Raw genomic sequence first — 22,537 nt, 5'->3', positions numbered from 1 at the left:
GAAGCCAGGGACTTTAAAAAAAAAGAATGAATATGTGAAAAGATAGTGGAGGCGAACTATTGCTTAATATCATCTTGAGGACAGTGGCAGACCTCTGCAATGCCGTGATTTTGGGATGTGAAAAGAGCCTTACATTGTTGGATTTGAATTATCTACTTTGGATTTCCTTTACCGATAAATATATTATAACTATTTCGAGTTATAAGGCAAGAGAGTCACGCTGGGGCATGCAGAAGATCTGGTTGTTACCCACTAGGATGATGGGAATTAATAATCCTGATGAAAGCCACAATTACAACTATATGGAATATAATTATAATGTCACTCGGGTGGTTGTTTTTACTTTTATATATATATGAGGATATTCATTACTGATGGGGGCAGAAGATGATTGAAGATTTTGAACAAACTGTTGCACCAGGATGCTATGTTACCCTATTATGGACGATGGATTTAACAATCCAGTGGAAAGACATTACAGAAGATATTATATGGATTATAAATTTAAAGTCATTGTCTTTTTTCTTTTTATATAATGGAATGTATACATAGATATATATATATTTTAGCAGAGTGGGCAGTGGATTATATTTAGAATTGTAGTGCATGGTAACTTTGTAGGAAACTGGGTGGAAATAGGTTAGTTTATTGACTGATTAGTTTAAGTAAAGGGATTTTTAAGTGATATATTTAGGGGAGTGGAGGAATTGGATAGAATTGAATAAATGATTAAACTTGGATGTAGGGATAAGGCTGCTTTGAAATGTTATATTAATATATATAAAAGATTAAATGTTAAAGTAGGAAATGTTGTTGTAATAATATATAGATATAAGTTTGGCGGAGGAGAAAAAGGGCAGATTATTGCTAAAATGGGAGTTATAATAATATTATGCTAAGGGTCAGTATTTAGAGGAGGGAGTAAGGGAATGGTAAAATATTATGTAATTAGTTATGAATTAGGTTATTGTTGTGAAGAAGAAGTCACAGGGAGGGTGGTGAGGGGGGGTTAGGGAGGAGGGGGAGGAAAAAGGGGGAAAAACTTGTATTTGAAAACTTTTTCAATTAAAAAAAATATTTATAATAATACAAGCTTAAAAAATTTATAGACCTAGGAACTTTTTTCTTAGGGAGAAAATCAAATGAAAAAACAATTTTTAACAGAAAAAGTGATGGCAAGGGAAAAGTTTTAAAATATCTTCTCATTTCAGTTTAATTTTCACATTTATCTTCATATTGAAGATATTAGATATATTTTCAATATTCCTCAAGTTTCTGATTTAGCCACTAGATGTCAGTAGTTTATGCTTTGTTAAAATCGAACTGCATGGTTAAAAACATTGAAGTGAATTATAATGAATAATGAATAATAATATAGTGAATAATGCACTATATTATTTCTAAAGCTTTGATAAAATTTTGCTTTGCAAATCAACAAAGGTGCATCAACAAAGGTGAACTGTACATGGTACAATGCCCAACATTTTGGAACATTTTTTTTCTTCTAACAAATGCAAAAGGCTTAAGTGAAAGTCAGAATACAGGCATAGAAAAGATCGATTTAGGAATACTTTAAATGTATTTGAATAAATCATTTGCAACTTTGAAGGCAGTAAAAAGCTGACAGACGAGAAGGTGGCCAACTACTATCACTCATGACACAAGCATCATGTTACAACAACTCAAAGTAGTAATTACTGACAGAGAATACAAATGATATGTTGAAAGTGATGGAAAAACTAACTACAACACAACACATAGTTACTGTAACCAGAATATATTGATTTATCATTTAATCCAGGCAATTGAAAATGCTTCCAACTGTTCTAGAATTAGCAATCCTAGCATTCTAGATTAATCTGTGATGTACACAATTTGTGATTATCTTTAGAACTATTGAGTATGAGCAAAAAAAAAATAAAATGGTCATGGTAAATTCAGTATCATTTCCAGAACAGACGTTTTAATATATACATAAAATATAGACCAACAACAGACAGACTCTTTACACAAATGTAAACATTTTAAGAAACGTTGGTAGAATGACTGCACCTTACTCTCCCAAACTATGCATTCTAATATCAAGTAACTGTAATGCAGCAAACAGGTCAATAAAAAGGTGATAAAAACTCTGTCATATTAGGATTTCATGAAATCAAGAAAAGGAAAAGTAGATTGAAAAATAAATATTTTGGTTTTCATGGTGGCAGTTGAAAGATTTTCCACTGGAAGTGCATCCAACGGTACTGTACTGAATCAGATTTTTGTAAAATAAAACTCATATTTTCAATTTTGTAATGTACTGATGATATTGTGACCATAATTATATCCTAGTTCTGTTTCACAGTTACATGTCATCTTTGCATACATCAAAAGCCCAGGTTCAATCCCTCTGATATGCTGTATAAGATTCTCAGGTAGAAAGGCTGAGGAATCCATTCTGACTGCATCTTCAAAAATACAGCTTCTGTAACCTAGAAAATATTAATTTATCTGGATTACACTAACAGATTAATGTTCCATGTCTCCTACATATTTTCCAATCAAATATTATTACATTCTGTGTTCTTATATATTCCTCAATGAAACACAGTATTTTAGTTCTGAAATATATTTCCAAGAAGCTAGGTGAACCTCTGGAAAATACTTTAAGAGCTATAGAGAAGGCTTTTATTTGGCAACTGATACATATATTTAGAACAGAACAGAGTAACAGACTTGGAAGAGACCTTAGAGATGTTCTACTCCAACCCCCTGCTCAGGTAGGAAACCCTATACTATTTCAGATAAATGGTTGTCCAATCTCTTCTTAAAAATCTCCAGTGTTGGAGCATTCACAACTTCTGGAGGCAAGTCGTTCCATTGATTAATTGTTCTAACTTTCTCCTTAGTTCTAGGTTGCTTCTCTCCTTGATTATTTTTCATCCATTGCTTTTTGTCCTACCCTCAGGTGTTTTGGAGAATAGCTTCGCTCTTTCCTCTTTGTGGCAGCCCCTGAGATATTGGAACACTGCTATCATGTCATCCCTAGTCCTTCTTTTTATTAAACAAGATATACCCAATTCCAGAAACTGTTCTTTATATGTTTTAGCCTAATCATCTTTGTTGCTCTTCTTGCACAGGATATTTCCCTATCTTGGCATGGTAGGGAAATTTACTCTTCCATGAGCTACAGTCTATCTACCTATCTCCCCCACCCCTCTCTCATATCTATCTATTCATTCATTTATGTCAAGGTCTCCTTTGAGTCAAGCATATCCATTATTGGATTACATCCTGGACATAAACTGTTTCAACTCCTACCCTCAAAATGACGCTATATAGCACTGCACACCAGAACAACTAGACACAAGAACATTTTTTCACTCTGCTAAACAAATAATTCCCTCAACTGTAAAACTATTTACTAAGTCTACACTACCATTAATCTTCTCATCATTCCTATCTCCCATCACCTCCCACTTATGACTGTATGACTGTAACCTTGTTGCTTGTATCCTTACAATTTATATTGACTGTTTCCTAATATGATTTGATTGCTTATTTGTACCCTATGACTATCATTAAGTGTTGCACCTTATGATTCTTGATGAACGTATCTTTTCTTTTATGTACACTGAGAGCATATGCACCAAAACAAATTCCTTGTGTGTCCATTCACACTTGGCCAATAAAGAAGTCTATATGCTATATAATACAGAAATTGTTTCCTGTTGCCTTCTAGATGAATTTACAACTTCCCTGTCTAGATTATAGCTCTGATATTTTCTCATAGTTTCTCATCCAAACACTAACCAGAGCTGACCTTATTTCCCCTCCAAGTCCAAATAACCCTAGGTATGCCATATTAAGTCCATATAAACTTTCTAAAAATCAACACCAGCCACTGAATTGGCAAAGGTTCAATTAAATTAAAAGGTTTCAAACAACTACACATACTTGCAGATAGCAATGGAACTCTGCACTTCCAACAGTCTAAAGCAGTATTTCTCAAAATCAGCAAGTGGAATTCATTGCTGGCTGGGGAATTCTGGGAGTTGAAATCCATGCATCTTAAACTTGCTGAAGTTGAGAAACACTGCTTTAAAGTTTCTAATCTGTCTTCTACATACACTATTAGTATACAATATTAATAACAATCAGGAACAGAAGTAGTCAGATGATGGAAACTTTCTGAAATTAAAAATTGCTGGAGACCAGTGTCTCAACAAGCCAATACAACAAAAGCAAAACAAGGTTCACAACAAAAACAAATAATAACTAAGGTGCAGTTACTGGCAGTTGGGCATAGTTCAATGATTTTTAGTATTGGAGATTGTGGAAGTTCAAGGTTTGGTAAATTTGGCACTTTGCTATTCCAGTTTAATTTTTTAAAGATTACAAAAACAATTCAGGCAACATGTTATTCCTATAGATACTGAACTTTTCATAAAAAAAAATACAGGAAGATAATTTTGCATAAATGCAAATCAGTCAAAATAAACCTTTTCCTGAGTTTCTACCTAATTTATCTGTAAATGCTCAACCATATTTACATTCACATAATACCTATGAAGCACTTGCTCCCTTGTCCATACACAGCACATTCATGCCTATTCATTTATCATATAGACAACACTAATTAGGCCCCATAAATAATCCCTCTTTTTATTTTGGTAAATATGTGGCTGCCTCATGACTTAGAGAAAAATTAATCCACTGCCAGATCAATTGATAAAACTGAGTAGTTATTCTGCTGTAAGGCCAAACATTCAAAATTAGAGTCCAGCAAATAATTACGCCCAACTGGCAAACATTGAAGAAAGTTAAATAGACATGCCTTTGGTATGCTTCACACTCCCATTTCCCATCTTAAACAAAGGAATGATAATAATGGAGTGTTTACTTTGTGTCATACAACATAGTTCCCTGTTAAAGAGTCATTTCAGATACAAACATTATTTGAATTATAGGATGTGCCGTAACCACCCATATCCCTTTTATTCTTTTAATAAGATTCACTTATATTTTATTTTATATTTAGTACAAACCATTATTGATCACTGCATCCAACTAGAACGTAATTGTCCACATGGGTTCTACAAATACAATTTATAAAGCGATATACAAGATTGGTTTGTCATTCAGCATGGAGGATACACATACGGACAGCAGATTATAGTTCAGATATACTGTTATTGCTACTTCAGTTCATGACATCATCTAAATTAATTCTGGATCTTCTCATAGAATATTCACAAAGGTTTATAACAGGATGCACACATGTAAATTCTATGCCTTCTTTTAGATTATTCTTAAAAATAGTAAAATAAATAACTGAAAATCTTATTTAGAAAGAGACAATTGTTCCAGAACTATATCACAAAAGGGTTCGCTAGCTTTTGTTTATCATTTGAGTGGTTTCTTGAGTTAAAAAAAAGGACTTTCAGCATTGTATGGATTTAATTATAAAAGGTAGTATATTTGTTACATACAGTATTTGACAATGAAGGATATTCAAATAATATTATATAGGTTATATAAATAAGTAAATTAAATTTAATAGAACCTTTTTGACAGAAATCTACTTTTTCCAAAGTAAGCAGTTTACAGAGTATAAATTTAAATTGACATTGTAACACATATAGTACAATTATTTAGTACTATTTTGCAATTCAGTGTTTCCCAAAATAGCCTCACCAACAGCTTCCATATCCCCAAGTCAATGCACCAATTGGCTTGAATGGGATTTGGTATCCAGTATCCCTAAGAGTACCATATTGAGAAAAAATACGGTTAAATTAATGCACCATCTGATTCAATTCTCTTTAGAAGGATTTTATTTTTCTCAGCTAAAACATAATTTCCAAAAATAGTAAAAGAATGAAGATTTTTACAATTTTACTCAGGAATGTACAAAAATCTGCAGATTAATAAACAATGGGCAAGTCTTCAAAACCTTCCATTTGTCATGAAAAAAGGAAAACTAAACTTGTGAGTTTGTGACTTGAAATCACTCAAAATGCCAGATCACCTATCACTTGAACCCAAAACAGGTTATTGTAATTAAAACATATTGTTAGATACTGTAACACAATTAATATTACAACTGAAATCTGCTTTTTTATGACAAATACTATTATTTTCAATTTTCAGTTAAGGTACTTTGGTTTTGTTTTCATTCACAACCTTACTTCTTTTTCTCACACTAAATTAAAAATAGTATTTATAGCTTCACAGTCTGTTGCCATGGAAATTAAGGTGCCATAGAAACAGCATGACTTTGCTGCAGGATTAAATAACTGTAAAAGGCGATGAAATGGAAATGAAACATATAAACTTACCAGAAAATGCTAGTTAAAATGAAAAACATAAAATAAATTATGTCTTACTGTGATTATTTCCAACACTGTCAGCTAATCAAAGTTCTCTTTTTATACTACTTGTATCAGAAAAAAATTCAAATTACTGCCATTGTTCAGAGTGGGAAGACAGAAAGCCATTTTAGTAAATAATTAGATACACAGTACCTCAGTACAATTGAAATGCACAGCATCATTTTGAGCATAGTACATTGTCAGAGCCACAAGCAATGGTTGTAATATGAAATATAATACTTACATATTGACAAATAATATAACGAAGAACCTCTCTTTTTTGCCTGTATACTATTTTTATATAAATATTTTAAAGATGCAATTTTCTCTTTCCATAAGCAGAAAAACACTATTTGAGGTGGTACATAAATGTTTCCGTCTAGAGAGTACAAATTTATGACCAGACAGTACTGAATTAGAGCAGTTAATCTGATAAATGCTCAATCCCTATGCCCTTTTTTATTTTGTAGTGAGGTAAGACACATTTGATAAGATGTCTCATTAAATTCCAATTTTCTAAATTTCTAATGATTTTTACATAGTTTTTTACAATAAAAAGGGAAAGTTGCTCTTCAATCAAGCTTTCCAAAATATATGGTCATGTCTGTAATTTCTTTGCGCAGAACAGACAGGTCAGGAATCTCTTTTCTGAGATTTTTAAAAAACTCTAGTTCAGCAAGCTGGCTGGGAAACGCTGGGTGTTGAAGTCCACACATCTTAAAGTTGCCAAGGTCAAGAAGTTAGGGTTAGGATAATAGGCATATAGTATAAATCAAATATTGGATTAGATTCAAAATCTGCCTGAGTGGATATCCATGGAATTCAAAGGTGAGGTCCACTGGCAGAAGAGATGGCACAGCAATTTTGTTGATATTCCCCTACCCTATAAATCTAGTGGACAATTCTCCCTAGTGGACAATCATTTAAATATGAGCCAGCAGTGTCCTGTAGCTGCCAAAATAGCCAACACAGTCCTAGGCTGCTTAAGAGAAGGATAGAATCAAGATCACATGAAATGTTAGCACCACTTTATAATGCCTTGATAAGAGCACAATAGGAATATTTCATCCAGTTTTGGTCACCACGATATAAAAAAGGTGTTGCAACTCTAGAAAGAGTGCAGAGAAGAGCAACAAAAATAATTAGGGGACTGGAGGCTAAATCAGATGAAGAACAGTTGCAGGAATTGGGTATGTCTAGTTCAATAAAAAGAAAGACTAGTGGTGACATGATAGCAGTGTTCCAACATCTAAGGGGCTGCCACAAATAAGAGGGGGTCAACATATTCTCCAAAGGAATAGATGGAAACTACTCAAGAAGAAAGTCAACCTAGAACTAAGGAGAAATTTCCTGACAGTTATAACAATTAATCAATGGAACAACTTGCCTCCAGAAATTGTGGGTGCTCCAACACTGGAGGGTTTTAAGAAGAGATTAGATAATCATTTGTCTGAAATGGTACAGGGTTTCTGGCTTGAGCAGGGGGTTGGACTAGAAGACCTCCAAGGTTCCTTCCAACTCTGTTATTCTGTTCTGTAAACCTCACCATGCTCCCATAATCAGATAAAATATGCCCATGATTATGTGCAATAGTGGGAGAAGTTGAAAAAGGGTATTAATGAATGTTTCCTTTTTTACTGGTGAAAATATCCTGAGCAGATGTCAACCAAGGAAATGATCCTATTTTCAGAAAAGGAGCTGGATTCAGCTCGGTGCTTATACTGTTATGTAAGTAGAATGTTCTGTGACAGCTATAGCCTGGGAGAATTCTCTAGAAGTCATTATAGCATAAAAATCAGCTAATGATTTTGATTGTGTCATTTAGGATTAAAAGTTCACCTGGAAGCCAATCTAAATTCCCTCATTAGGAGGGAAATGGCTGATTCAAAAGTGACTGTAAATAAGTTGCTAACGTTTTAGGCTCAAAACGATGAATAGCCGTGATGAGAATCTGCATGTGTTAGATAAGTAATAATATTTCAAGTCTTTGGAACACTGCGTCCACCCAGAGCAGCCCACATTATAAGGTATTAGCCCTTCACTGAAGATTGGTGGATTAAGACATCATGAATAATTTTTTTACTTTCTTATTGAAGTGTGACTAATTCTGGCATTTCTCAAACTAGGTGAGAATCTTTGAGTGCAGCCCCATGCATTCTAAACTCTCTTCTTTTGTTAAATGTGCAGCGAACAGTGAAAATGCCATTTAGAGCACATTCTATATAATCAAAACTTTTCCCCAAGGGAGTGTGACAGTGTTTCTTTTTCCTAGCCCAATCAAACAGTTGTTTTGGGGGGGGGGAGTCAAAGCTGCTTCCCAGGATGCTACAGATTCCTTCTGAGATTCTCAGTAGCATCATCATGATTCTTAAAGTTTGGGGTTATGGTTTGAAAAAGATTTCCTTAAAAAGTATCCTCATATATATCACATTTAAGAAGGATTGCTCAGAAACTCTAATATATATGTGACATATCATAAAGCTATTAACTCCTGATTTTAGAACCTTGCAAATATACGTTTTAATGCTTTCTGTGTTACGTTCCTATGTCTTTCATTATGTCTCACTTGTCACGGACCATGATAACGTTTTATATAGGTTACCATCAACATGTGAAATTAGGCATTTTATAGAATGTCTAGGAATTCTATAGAATGTCAAAGCTGTGATGTCAATGTATGAAATGCTTAATATTTCATTTCCTAGGCATTCTATGCATTGCCAAAAGGCAAACCAGCAAAGTATAAAACATTTCTGCTAAAATGCCATTCTAGCTTTCCTTGTTGCAACAATGCTGGTCTTTTTCCTCTTGATTTATTTTTTCAGTAAGAAAGTTCTGTACTTTATTTTGCACTTCTTCTTTCATTTTTATCTATGTCTTTTCAATAAAGAGGGGTTAACCCTAACAGTAACCCTTTACATGACTCTCTTTTCATACTTTGCCTAAATGGTTCTTGTCATTCTGCATAATGCCTAGGTATTATATGCAAAAGGAAAGTTTATAGCATATTAAACTAAAATAAAAATATTAAAATAAAAAAACCATATGAAAATAAAAAAATCATTTTTTGCCTAAAAATGTGACACATTTTATAGGTCTTTCTATACAATGCCAGCTTTTCACACATTATCAGTAACATACAGTTAATATACACATATTGGCACCTATACAAATTCAATCACATACACTCACCTAATTGTCTAATAACTCAGGATGTTAACATTTTAGTACTTTTTTCATGAAGCAATTTTATAATTTAGTCAGTTTTCACTATTTATATTTTTTTAGAATATTAAAAAGCAAAAGATTTATACAACCTGAAGAGAACCCAGAATAGACTTATGGTAAAATAATATATTTTAATTTCGGTGATCTCTATCCTCAAGTGTAAAGAAGAGCTAGAATCAGAAGGACATGTTTGTCACTGGTTTACATATTTAGAGTTGAAAAAAAGGTTTAAATTAGACAAAAAGAGTTATGAATTTGATTTTGTTAAAAATGAATTGGAAATCCTACTGTGTGGTAGTGATGAACGTGTTATTGCTAAGGTTTATAAAATGTTATTGAATTTGAATTTGGAAAGTGAATATATAAAGCATAGTATGATTCAGTAGGCAAGGAACTTTAGATTTAATGTAATGCCTGAAAAATGGGAGAATACGTGGACAAAAGGTTTAAAATTTACACTAAATTACAATTTAAAAGAAAAATTTCATAATATGATGTATATGTGGTATTTAACACCAGACATTTTATCAAGAATTATAAATGTATTTCAAATGACTGTTGGAAATGCAAATGTAAAGAAAGGACTTTTTATTATTTATGGTGGACATATGATAAAGCAAAGAAATTCATATTCTAATATAGAAGGTTCTTAAAGTGAATATAAAGATAAAAGAGAAACTTTTCTTTCGGGGGTTTAATGAAAAAAGACTTGGGAAAAAAATTGGAACTTTGATGTTGTATATGTTGACCGCAGCAAGATTACTTTATACACAAAAATGGAAGGACATTTCGATTCCCACAATGGATGAATGGCTGCAAAAGTTGATGGAATTATCAGAGATGGCTAAATTGACTGTTTTGATAACAGAAAAACACACAATTACTTTTATTTGTACTTGGAAACCACTTCTGGACTTTGTGCTTGAGGTGGAAAAAAATGAAACTTTGATTTTGGGCTTTACCGATTAGATAGATTTGTTGTTATAGAAATGGCTAGTTTATACTATTAGGTAAAAGTAAAAAGTTGAAGTTTGATGTTACTATCTTATTCTATTACACCAAAGGGAGTCAGAAGTCAACATCTTTTCTTTCTTTTTTCCTTCTTTTCTCTCTCCCCTATTATTTGCATTTGTATTTTTATATTTTATATTCTAAACTAATAAAAAGGATCAATATGGGAAAAAAATGAAGAACATTTTAAAAAATATGCCTTTTGTATGTATGGTGTTTAAGATTTTGAATCATTTTGCTTATTTCTATTAATCTTCCAGCAAATGTTTACGTATTTTAATCTGAGCCTTGTAATTCTTACAAAAAATGTACAAAATGCATTTCTTGTTTATAAATTTATTTGAAAGAGGAACTTATTATGGGATAAGCATTGTAATAAGGAACAGAACTATTTGACCTCAAAATCATTTACTTACGTCAACCTTTGAAACTGTAGCCCGGAAATGATATAATAACTTTTGTTTTCAAGCATATTGTGTAAACATTCATGTAAGAAATCTATCATTACTAATTCTATGTATCCCTGTTTTCAGTTACCTGCTTCTGTATATTTTAAGCCTATTTTCTCTTCTTCATCCTTTGCTTTGGGTGGGGGCCAGACAGTCTGGAGTCTTCCTGGAGTCTTGTCATCCTGTTCTGAAGGAATTACATCAGCCTGATAAAACAAAACAAAACCACAGAAAAATGTATTATAAAAAAATGTATTACAATATTCAACATTAACTTTATAAATTATTGTAAATACACTTTTTTTTTCTTTTCCTATTTTTATTTTGCAGTACTTTTAACCTGAAGAGGAGGAATATGAAAGCTTGCACATATCTGGGGACTTTTTATGTGGTTCAAGTGGAATTTAATCATATTATATTTTTTTACTAGTGGATCATCTTCTGCATTTTTCCCTCTTTGTATAAGGTATCACAGTAACTTAACACTCCCATGTAAGCATGTTATCTTTATATACATTTCAAACATGGGATTACCAACTATAGAAAATGATAGACAACACACAATGGCACAAGATTAAATTGACAGTGTCAAACTAGATGAATGTCCAGGTTGTTAACACCCATGGTGTTAATTTGTGTAGCATAATAATCATCAATTTACATTACCCTGTAGGTTTATTTTTAAAGATAAAAGTGTAACATATATCATGATCCTGATTTAAATCTCTTGGACAAAAGCAAAATGTTAATGCATTAGATATAAACAAATTATTTTTAAATGTTTTTACCAGGAGTATTTGCCTACCAATATGTTGACTAATTGTTGATTTGTTTAAAAACAAATTAAAATAATGAGTAAGTCACAAATCTATAAATTATAGGGAAATAAGCCTCTCAATTGTCATCTCTCTCTCTCTAAATGAAATATAATCTGACAATTCATCCATACAAGATTTTGCCTACTAATTTATAATCTATATTTGTATAATGTACATTGCTATTTTATATAATACTGTTTTTATGCACAACTTTTATCAAGATAATCTAATACTGTGCTGAGAAAAATAAAATGGGGGGCAGCCTCAGTTTGGTGGTACATTTTCTGCATTAGAAGTTACTATCATTATTTTAATTCTTCCCACTCAAGAAACCTAAATATCAAAAACTCCAGGCTTTTGCAACTATATTCTAAATGTAGCACACAAGAGAATCAATCAACCTACTGGTTTTGTTTCTGTGGCTGCATCACCGGATTTTGGTTTAGACCTCTCAAATATTGCCATCAAAGTTTCCTTTTCATGTTTCATTTTGCGTTTTATTGCTTCTAATTCTGAAGTGTCAGCAGTTGTCTCTTTTTTGGGAGGACGTGTAAATAAAGCTTTAAATGCATCCAGTGCAGATTCTGCAGGACTTGATTTCATTTCTTCACTTGGATCCGCTCTCACATAAGATTTCCTTTCTTGGACCTCTCCAGATGCTAGTAGTACTTCATCAATACTTTTCTCCTCAGTTTTAGGCCCTAACAATTGAGAAAGCTGTTCTAGAAAGGTAGGAGAACCTTTCGGCTCTGATATTTTCTTCTTGGTTACCGGCTCAGGTGCAAGATTTGACTTCTTAACGGGCTGTCTTAGTTTGAGCATAGCTAGATCACTGTCTTTCTGTTTGATTTCGGTGATAGTTTCCTCTGGATCTGCAGACAACCCTTTCTTTCGAACACGTAATCCACTAAAGAAGGCTGGGAGCTGAAAGGACTTTTCACTCAAAGCTGGTTTTGTAGGAGAATCAGCGCTGCAGTTACTTGAAAGAGATCCCTGCTCTTCTTCAGCTTCCTGAATATCTTTTGCTGTAGCAATTGAACCAATAGGTTCCTTGATTGGTGTTCTAACCTTTGAACTTGAATACATTTCTGGTATTGTATCCTCCATTTCTTTTGACGGCCATTTGCAACTTGGTAGAATTGGCTCTGTGTTATCCCCTGCTATAGTACTACCCATTTCTGTATATAGTTCTGTGTCTTCTTTATTTTGATAATTATCTTCCAATGATACAGCACAATTTAACACAGGGTAGTTTGTTACATTTCCATGTGAGTCTAGATCTGTAGCCTCATTGTCTAATTCTGTGTCACTTGTATGAGCCAAAGTACCCTGAACAAGAATGGAATCCTTATAATCTTGTTTGCTGAATTCACACAAAGGAGAGTGGCTAGAATAGGAATCGGAGAGGGACGGCTCCTTCTGCTCCCTTTGCTGTGTTTCCAAGTCTCTTGTCCCATAAACATCAGCCTGATGATCATCTGAGACAAAAGCATAGTCTATAGAGGTATTATCTATGCTGTCATTATCTTCAGAATCAACAAAGTTTCCAGCATAAATTCTGCACACATTTGAAGCACCAGTAATGGTTTCTGCAGGGTCATTTGAAGCCCAATCATCCATTCCTGAGACCGCCTTCAAAACAAATATGTCTCTTGTGTCAGCTTCTGGAACAGCCTGAACAGTACTTTCCTCCTGCACCGTTTCTGGAAGCAGATCAGCTGTATTTAGATCAGCTTCTTCATTTACTATGTTCTTCTCATCTTCTTTGTCTACATGGCTATCAATATCCCCATTGACATTATGAACTCCTTTTAAAACCACTTGCTGTTTTGAAGTTCCTGGTTCTAATTTATCTCTAAATCCAAACAGGGCTTTCATAGAAAATTTAGTTAAGAAAGCATGGCTTGCTTCAGTCTCTTTCTCCTTCCCTGGATTAGGCAGTTTACTGCAATCACTATTTTTTTCCATGTTGGGCAAATCAAAACACACATATATTCCTGGAACAAGAATTAGTTATGTCTATATAATTGCTTCCAAGAAATGTTTTTTTTCATTCAGTAAGTAAATTGAATCATTATGGAGGGAAGCTGTTTCTCTAAATCATACACTGTTTTTCCTACAACATAGTGGTACGAAATGCAAATCCCTGCCAACGCTTACAACTTTAGTACAGAAGAAATAGGAAGATTTCACTCATTTTGCATGCCACGTTTTCTCAGCAGCAACACAACTTACTTTTTACACAAAAGGCCTTTTTTTTTTTTGTCAAGGCAAATCTGCAAACTAATCGACTGAAAGCACAAGGCACAGTTTGGTGAATTCCGAAGCTTTTTACTTTCTAGAAAATAGAGTTAAAGGTTAGTACTGAACAACTGGTACTTGCAGTTTGCTATTTCCTTATGCCGGCTCAGGAGTCACAAAAAGCTGTCAGCAGAAAATTTCAGAAAGATCCCCACTGTGGTCAAAAGCTGCTTTAGCAGAATCTTCAGAGCGGCTACGTATCAGAAATTGTGGAAAATCTTGATGGATTGGAATTTATTTGAAGTTCTTTGCTAAAACATGCCTTGTCTTCTGGAGAATTCCAAATGTTGAAGAGTGGAAGTTAACTGACTGTACTGCCCTTGAAGCTGAATAATAATAATAAAAAGAAAACACTCTTCCGCTTTTGGTGCAGGTTTGGTCTGGAATGTAGCTTGCAGCGAGTGAACATCAACTAAGAGGACTGGTTTCATATTACCGTGTTTCAAACTCTGCAAACTGTGGCCCACAAACAGGTACTAATCAGCCAGTTTCACCACACCCACGGATTAGAAGTTATATGGGAGGGCAAAGTAAACAGAGAGAATATTCATTAACTCTGAGAGAACAGGACATTTGGAAATATGTATTTCCGCTGTCTTTTCAAATGTACACATGGGGATTTGCATATATACTTTATACACACAATTATTTGAATTCTGAATACCTCTGCAGTTAAGGACTTGTGATCGATCTTATTTATTCATTTTATGAAAGAAAGCATCCTGAACAGGTAGTGTTGCTGGCATAAAATTTAATAGTGTAAAGTGGGTCAAGGAGCAGCAGGTTTTCAGCTTACTTGCTTAACATTTATCAGTAATTTTTTTTCCCCTAAAATATAAAATTTATTGGATGAATTACCATGTTTCCTTGAAAATAAGACCCTGTCTTATATGTTTTTGAACCCTGAAATAAGTGCTTGGCCTTATTGCCATGCGCTCAAAAGCCCAATTGGGGTTATTATCAGCGGATGTCTTATTTTGGGGAAAACAGGGTACATTGGAGGCATGCATTGGCTTTTGAAAACCAGACAAAGCCAAAGCAAAAAGAAATATTAATTTAGTTTAAATGGAAATAGAATAATTAATAGAAGCTAAGATGATTCTTTAATATAATAATCCATACGTTCGATCACATTAGAAATTAATGACAGGGCTGCTTAAGGAATTTCATCCATAGCTTTTGGTGGCTGCAAAAACCCTGAAGGTTTTTAAAATATAGTTTTATACATTTTGTCTATTCCATTAGGTGCATAAGTGCACAAACGTGCCTACCGTCCCTGTCCTAATGTCCCTTTTTATTCGTATCCATTTCATGTATTCATAATCATGTTCATACTTTTATCTGTATTCTTATATATGTTTGACAAAAATAAATAAATAAATAAATAAATAAATAAATAAATAAATAAATAAATAAATAAATAAAATAAAATAAATTAGGTGTAATATTAAATCCCTTCATTCCTTCCCTCTTCAGTATCTGTTTATGGGACCTAGTGTACCCTTGAGAATGGAGAAGGGCACAGTTTCCTTACATGAGGAGAGAAACCTCCAATTCTGCAGAAAGAAAGAAAGCCTTTTTGTCAATCCTATAAGGTAGGCCCGGCTAAGAAACCAATGCCATAAAGAGGAAGACTACTTTTATTATAACAGCCATAGAGGAATCCTGCAAGCCTGAAGCCTGAATGTGTTTCTTTTCTTCTTTTTATTTTTGTGTGAATTAGAAAAGGTATGTCTGAGACATTTTCTCAAATTAGTTTCTTAACTAATCATTGCCTCTACCTCCTTCTTTCATGGCCATCCCTTTACACCTTCCCAAATTCCCTTTTTTTTGAACACAGTCATAGCCTGCTCACCTTGATGAACGTCTTACTACTCAAAATGTATATAATTATAGTCTAATTATTGTGATTTGGAAATTAAAACCAGTGATGTAACGTCTTAAGTGGAATATTTGTAGACAGGGTAATGAGATTTTATTTGCTTTGGCTAAATAGGTCACAGCTCTTTCCATCTATTCAGCTTGTACATGTATATATGTTTACTTGATAAATGCAAGCAATATCTGCTGTTGACATTGATAAATAAAGTAAAAATGATTATTAGTGTCATAGAAATCTTTAAACATTTGGACTGTGCCATCTGGAAGATTTTTTTTGTCCAAAGTTCTATCACAAGGCTAAATTAAATGAGGGTGAATAAAATTAATAAATATATTATTTTCCATTGCATTCTAGCACTGGAAAAGTATATTCTAAGGTCTTGTCTTTCTCAAATATAATTGCCAAGGCCATGTTCCTCACACCATGATATAACTAAACTATAAATTTCAACAAATTTAACAAATTGAAAAACAGCAGGGAATTGGCATAGATTTAAGAAAAGGATTGTGTTGATTTCCTTCATATGTAATATTACATTACAAAGGTATACTGTAGTTTCTATTTACTATATTGTTGAAAGAAATTATGATTCTAATGGAACAATCTCATTATCAGATATCATCTCTGAATGTGCTTCACACATCAAAGCCTAGGTTATTACTGCAACAAGATTATAGTTAAATGCTTCCGGTATTTAGAAGGACTCAAACAATTTAAGAATCAATTAGAAGATGTCCTTCCTCTTACAAGTTCATGCCATTGGGAACTTATTTGGAAGCAAAACATATTGATGACCCTAAATGAGAGTAAGAAGAACCTGGAGATCTTGGGCATTTACAGTTGCATGCAAACTTTAAGTCAAATTGTGTGTTAACTATTCATAAAAGAGCAAAGATGGATTCAAATTTGCAGAGATATTTTGTACTGAATTCTGCACCATGTAGAGGAAGTTTCAGCTTCAGTTTACTCATGGATTCATTCAAACCTACAATTTCACCAGAGATGTTTCAACTAATAATGTTAGTTTAGAAAATAATAATATAATAAACTAACTGCCTTTAGAAAATAAAGGCAGTTGTGGGAAATCAGTTGTCTGCTTCAAAATAGGAACACCTTCTCTGAAAAAAATACATCTAAGTCCGTAATGGCGAACCTGTGGCACATGTGCCGCAGCTGGCTCACATGTCCTCTCTGTGGGCATGTGAGCCGTCACCCGGCTCAGCTCCACTGCACATGCGCACCTCCCGCCGGCCAGATAATTTTCAGGATGGGGGCAGGGCGCATGCGGGAGATGAGTGCGCATGTGCAGGGAGGGGGGGAAGGTGGAGTTGTGTGATGCCCCCTGCGGCCTGTTTTTGGTCCCAGGAGGCTGCAGGTGTTTCAAGTAGTTTTAATCAAAATGCAGTTAAAACGCTATACAAGCCATCAAGAATATAAATACATATATACAACAGGAACAGTAAGTACCTCACAGGAGCAAATAGAGGTAAATACTAGATAGGTAGGAAATGCATCACAAAACAATGCAGATGAATGCTAAAGAGGAGTAAAGCTGCATACAAGGCAGACATAACACCTATGGTATAGAGATACCAATGTATAGATATGGGTGTAGATATAACGGGGCGGGAAGATCATGCACATGCATGGGGGGGAAGAGGAGCATTGTGGGGGTTGTGTGCATATGTGCGGGGAGCATGGGGGGGTCATGTGCGCATGCGTGAGGGCCCCCCACATTGCATTATTGGTGGTGTCACGCACGCATGCTGTCACACGTGCATGCACATACTTTCGGCATCCAACAACAAAAAGGTTAGCCATCAGTGATCTAAGGTTATGCTAATAAAAAGCATAATGCAGGATAGAATGGAGGGACCACACCGGTCACTCTCTCTCATTCTCTCTCTCTCATTCTCCTATCAAACTTTGTAATACCCTGCCATGTGAAATAATAAATGAATTATGCAGCACCTTTCATTAAAACACCTAAATAATAAATAATAGTTAAATAACAAAATAATAATCTGCTATAGAATATGGTTTTGATAATTGGATAGACTCATGAATTTAGCTATTATTCAAAACTCATTCCAGGCTTGGCAGCCTATTTTGTCCAGGAAAGCTTTTTTTAAAAAATGTAACCTCCTTTTATATCTCAGTATTTATTCTTTTCTTTCAGACTTATCTATTCATCTTACCTGGTAAATGGGAAAGACAATTGATGAGCCAGGAGTAAAAAAAAAAAAAATCTCCTTGAGTAAACTTTAATTCCTGCTATCTATGTGGACATGTCATTTTCTTGGCAACAGTGCAAAAGTAATTTGCAAATGTTTTTTTCTAGGATGTTTTTGTCTTTCCAACCTAATTTTCAAGCCTGGCAGTCTTCCATTTAAATACTAATAAGATTTCCCCTTGTTTAGCTAAATTAATGTTTCTCAATCTGAACAACTTTAATCTGCATGGACGACAACTCCAGGATTCCCCCAGCTAGCTTGCTAGTGGGAAAATTCTGGAAGTTGAAGTCCATTCATATGAAAGGTCCTGAGGATCATAGAGTCATAGGGCTGCAAAGGACCTTGGAGGTCTTCTAATCCAACCCCTGCCCAAGTTAAGCATCAGGGTAGAGACCAGAGGTGGATTTCAGCACCTCTGACCAGTTCCGAAGAACCGGTAGCGGAAATTTTGAGTAGTTCGGAGAACCGATAGTAAAAATTCTGACTGGCCCCGCCCCATCTATTCTCTGCCTCCCAAGTCCTAGCTGATTGGGAGGAAATGGGGATTTTGCAGTATCCTTCCCCTGCCATGCCCACAAGCCACACCCACCAAGCCATGCCACACCATGCCCACCAAGCCACACCCACAGAACCGGTAGTAAAAATTTTTGAAACCCACCACTGGTAGAGATGCCCTTTTTTATGTAGAGTTTATGTAGAACATGCCTTTCTTGGCATAAACCTGTTCAGGACTGGCAGCAGAAGTGCTCTTACCAAATTTCACAATGCAGTGATCCATGTCTCATGCTCAAGCTAAGGAGCTATATTTCGATATCATTTTTTCTCCAATCAAGAAAAGAAATAATTGTCTTCTTCAGCCAAGGTTTTTAAGAAATGGTACTAATAGTAGTTCAGTGTTCACTGGGTGTGTTTGTGTGTTAATAGACAACATTTTATACTAAGAGCCCCTTTGAAAGCCCAACTGACAGAAAAGCAGGATATCAATTTACAGAGTAAATAAATATAGGTAGTCCTTGACTTATAACCACAAATGAGTCCCAAATTTATTTTGCTAAACAAGGTAGTTGTTAACTGAGTTTTACTCCACTTTATGACACTTTTGCCACAGTTGTTAAGTAAATCACTGTGGTTATTAAGTGAAACATGAGGTTGCTAGGCAGATCTGGCTTCCTTCATTGTCATTTTTGCTTGTTGGAAGTCAGTTGGAAGATTACAAATGCTGATCACATGACCCAGGGATGGTGCAACTGTCATAAATATATGCCAATTGCCAAGCCCCTGGATTTTGATCACATGACCATGGAGATGTTGCAGCAGTTGTTAAGTGTGAAAACTTGTCACAAATCACTTTTTTCAGTGCTGGACATTAAATAAATGGTTGTAAGTTTAGGAATACTTCCAAGAACTTAGGAGCAGTGGTGAAATCCCCCCCCCGGTTCTATCTGGCTCACCGAACCGGTAGCACCGGTGGTGGGAGGCTCTGCCCACCTGCTGGGACATCATTACATCCCGGTTTTTTACCATCTGTGCATGCATCTGCGCACTCCCGTTCCCGAACTGGTAGCAAAAGTAAGTGGATTTCACCGCTTCTTAGGAGGCTCTTAAAACATCTTTTATAATTAAGAGACAGAAACCACCACTCCCATCCTGCATATTTTGAAATTTTGCAACATAAGTGGACTTTTGTTTTAAAAAATAAAGTCTGTTCAAATGTAAGTAAATATAGGAATAATGTAAAAACAGATATTTGAAAAAAAACCTGTTTGGTGTATTTCTAGGTTATCCTGCTATAGTACTTTGTTATGTTATTTCAATATTCGTTTTTATTTCTTAGAAATGCAATCTACAATGTTTTTTTTTTATTGAAAAAGTTTTCAAATACAAGTTTTTCCCCCTTTTTTCCCCCCCTTCCCCCTCCCTAACCCCCCTCCCCCCTCCCCCCCTGTGACTTCTTCATAACAAAAAACCTAATTCATAACAGATTACTTACTCCCTCCTCTAAATACTGACCTTTACTTACTAGAAATATTATTAATATTATAACATCCCCTTTTAACCATACATTTCAAAAAAGAAAAAAAAAGAAAAAGAAAAAAAAAGAAAAAGAGAAAGAGAAAAGATTCTACTATGACATTATATGATGACTTCTAATTTAACATATTTTTATAACCCCCAATTTAACAATAATCTGCCCTTTTTCTCCTCTTTCAAACTTTTATCTATATATTATTTTACAACATTTCAAAACCACCTTCCGCTTTAAAAATATATAGTAAATCCTGCTTTAACATTTAATCTTTTGTGTATATTAATATAACATTTTAAAGCGGCCTGCCCCATAAATCCTAATTTAACATTTATTCAACTCTGTCCATTTCCTCCACTCCCCTAAATATATCACTTAAACATCCCTTTTCTTAAACTAATCAGTCTGTAAACTAGCTTATTCACCCACTTTCCTGCAAAATTGCCATACACAACAATTCTTAATATCTTTGAATCACTACCCACTCTGCTTAAAAATATATATATATATATATATACGTATATATTCCAATATATCTAAATAGAAAAGAAAAGACAATGACTTTAAGTTTATAGTCCATATAATATCTTCTTTGAAGTCTTTCCGCTGGATTATTAAGACCATCATCCATAATAGGGTAACATAGCTTCCTGATGCAACAGTTTGTTCAAAATCTTCAATCATATCTGCCCCCATCAGTAGTAAATATCTTCATATATATATAAAAGTAAAAGCAACCACCCGAGTGACATTATAGTTATATTCCATATAGTTGTAATTGTGGCTTTCATCAGGATTATTGATTCCCATCATCCTAGTGGGTAACAACCAGATCTTCTGCATGCCCCAACGTAACTCTCTTGCCTTGTAACTCAAGATAGTTATAATATATTTATCGGTACAAAAAAATAAAAATAAAAAAAATCCAAAGTAGATGATTCAAATCCAACAGTTTAAGGCTCTTTTCACATCCCAGAATTACGGCAATGCAGAGGTCTGTCACTGTCCTCAGGATAATATTAACCAATACTTCGCCTCCACTATCTTTTCACATATTCATACATTTTTTAAAGTCACTGGCTTCACTGTTGCTTGGTTTAGAAATTTCTATTTTTGTACGACCTATTTCTTTTTTTCTTTTCTTTTTGTGGGTTTAATTTCCATCCTGGTTTCCTTTCTACAGATTGTATATCAACTAATCGGTTTTCATTCTGCTTTATAGGTTGATCTTGTTGGTTTTGTTTTTGTATCTCGTGTTTCTTTTTTGCCCCTTGTATATCATCTGGTTGGTATCCATACTTGTCTTTGACTTGATAAGTCATCACGTTAGAGTCAGATGGCACTTCTCTCAAATTTGTAAATAATCCGGCTGGGGTATCCAAAAAATCCAAAGGCAATTTATCTGGTACAGTCTCTGTAATTCGATATTTTCCCTTTATTTCCAACTCCTTCTGCTTATCCTGTATTGTGCCTAAAGATGTTAAATTCATTTTCAAAATGTTTTGATAAAATTCTTCCGCTCTTTCAACAGTATTTAACTGGTATCTTTCTCCTTGATATCTCAATATAATACCAACTGGGACGTCCCACCTAAATGGAATATTTCTTTTTTTTAACTCAGTCACCAAAAAACCAAATTTCTTCCTTTCCGTTAATATCTTAGGTGGGAGTTCTTTGTAAATCCAAATCTTTCTTCCATACAATTGCAAATTAGAATTGAAGGAATTTTGCACAATGTTATTCCTAATTTCTTTATCTGTAAAATAAATCACCACATCTCTAGGCAATTGCCTTTGCTTTGCAATCCAGGAGTTTATTCTGTAAACTCTGTCAATCCTACAAAACACTTCATCAGGTTGAACCTTTAAAATCCCAGCTAGAATTTCAGAAGATATTTTCCTTAAATCATCTCTGTTATTTTCCTGCAAACCTCTCAGTCTTATCGCATATTCAGTGAAATTATATTGTACCATTAAAACCTCTCTTTCAATCCTCTGTTGCAAATTTTCTACATTGCCAGTCTTTTGATCAGCCTCCATTTTAGGTTTTTCTTCTGAGCTATTATCTTGAATATTTATCAAATCATTTTCAATTTTTTGAATTCTATTGTCCAAATTATCTTGAGTTTCTTCCATTTTAGACTCTAGTAACTTAGTATTTGCATCCAACTGTATCATAAATTCTGAAAAGCCATTAGCCATTTTTAAAATTTTTCACTCCAAAAAATCAAAC

At 34.2% G+C, this 22,537-nt stretch overlaps 1 protein-coding gene across 1 annotated transcript in view; it reads right to left on the bottom strand.

Annotated features, from left to right (window-relative positions):
* Positions 1–13,830, bottom strand: part of FMN1 (formin 1) — a 91,836-nt gene extending 78,006 nt beyond the window's left edge. Inside the window, exons 1-2 of the mRNA XM_070931344.1 lie at positions 12,268–13,830; positions 11,133–11,250 (exon numbers count right to left, since the gene is read on the bottom strand). Of these exons, the coding sequence (XP_070787445.1) occupies positions 11,133–11,250; positions 12,268–13,830 (1,681 nt within the window). The remainder of the gene's footprint in view (positions 1–11,132; positions 11,251–12,267) is intronic.
* Between the last annotated feature and the right edge of the window lie 8,707 nt (positions 13,831–22,537).

The sequence above is a fragment of the Pituophis catenifer genome, unplaced genomic scaffold, assembly GCF_029215685.1.
Source record: "Pituophis catenifer annectens isolate HBS135680 unplaced genomic scaffold, rPitCat1.0.hap2 SCAF_1, whole genome shotgun sequence".
NCBI classification, from domain to species: Eukaryota; Metazoa; Chordata; class Lepidosauria; order Squamata; family Colubridae; genus Pituophis; species Pituophis catenifer.
This window is presented reverse-complemented; position numbering and strand designations above follow the sequence as displayed.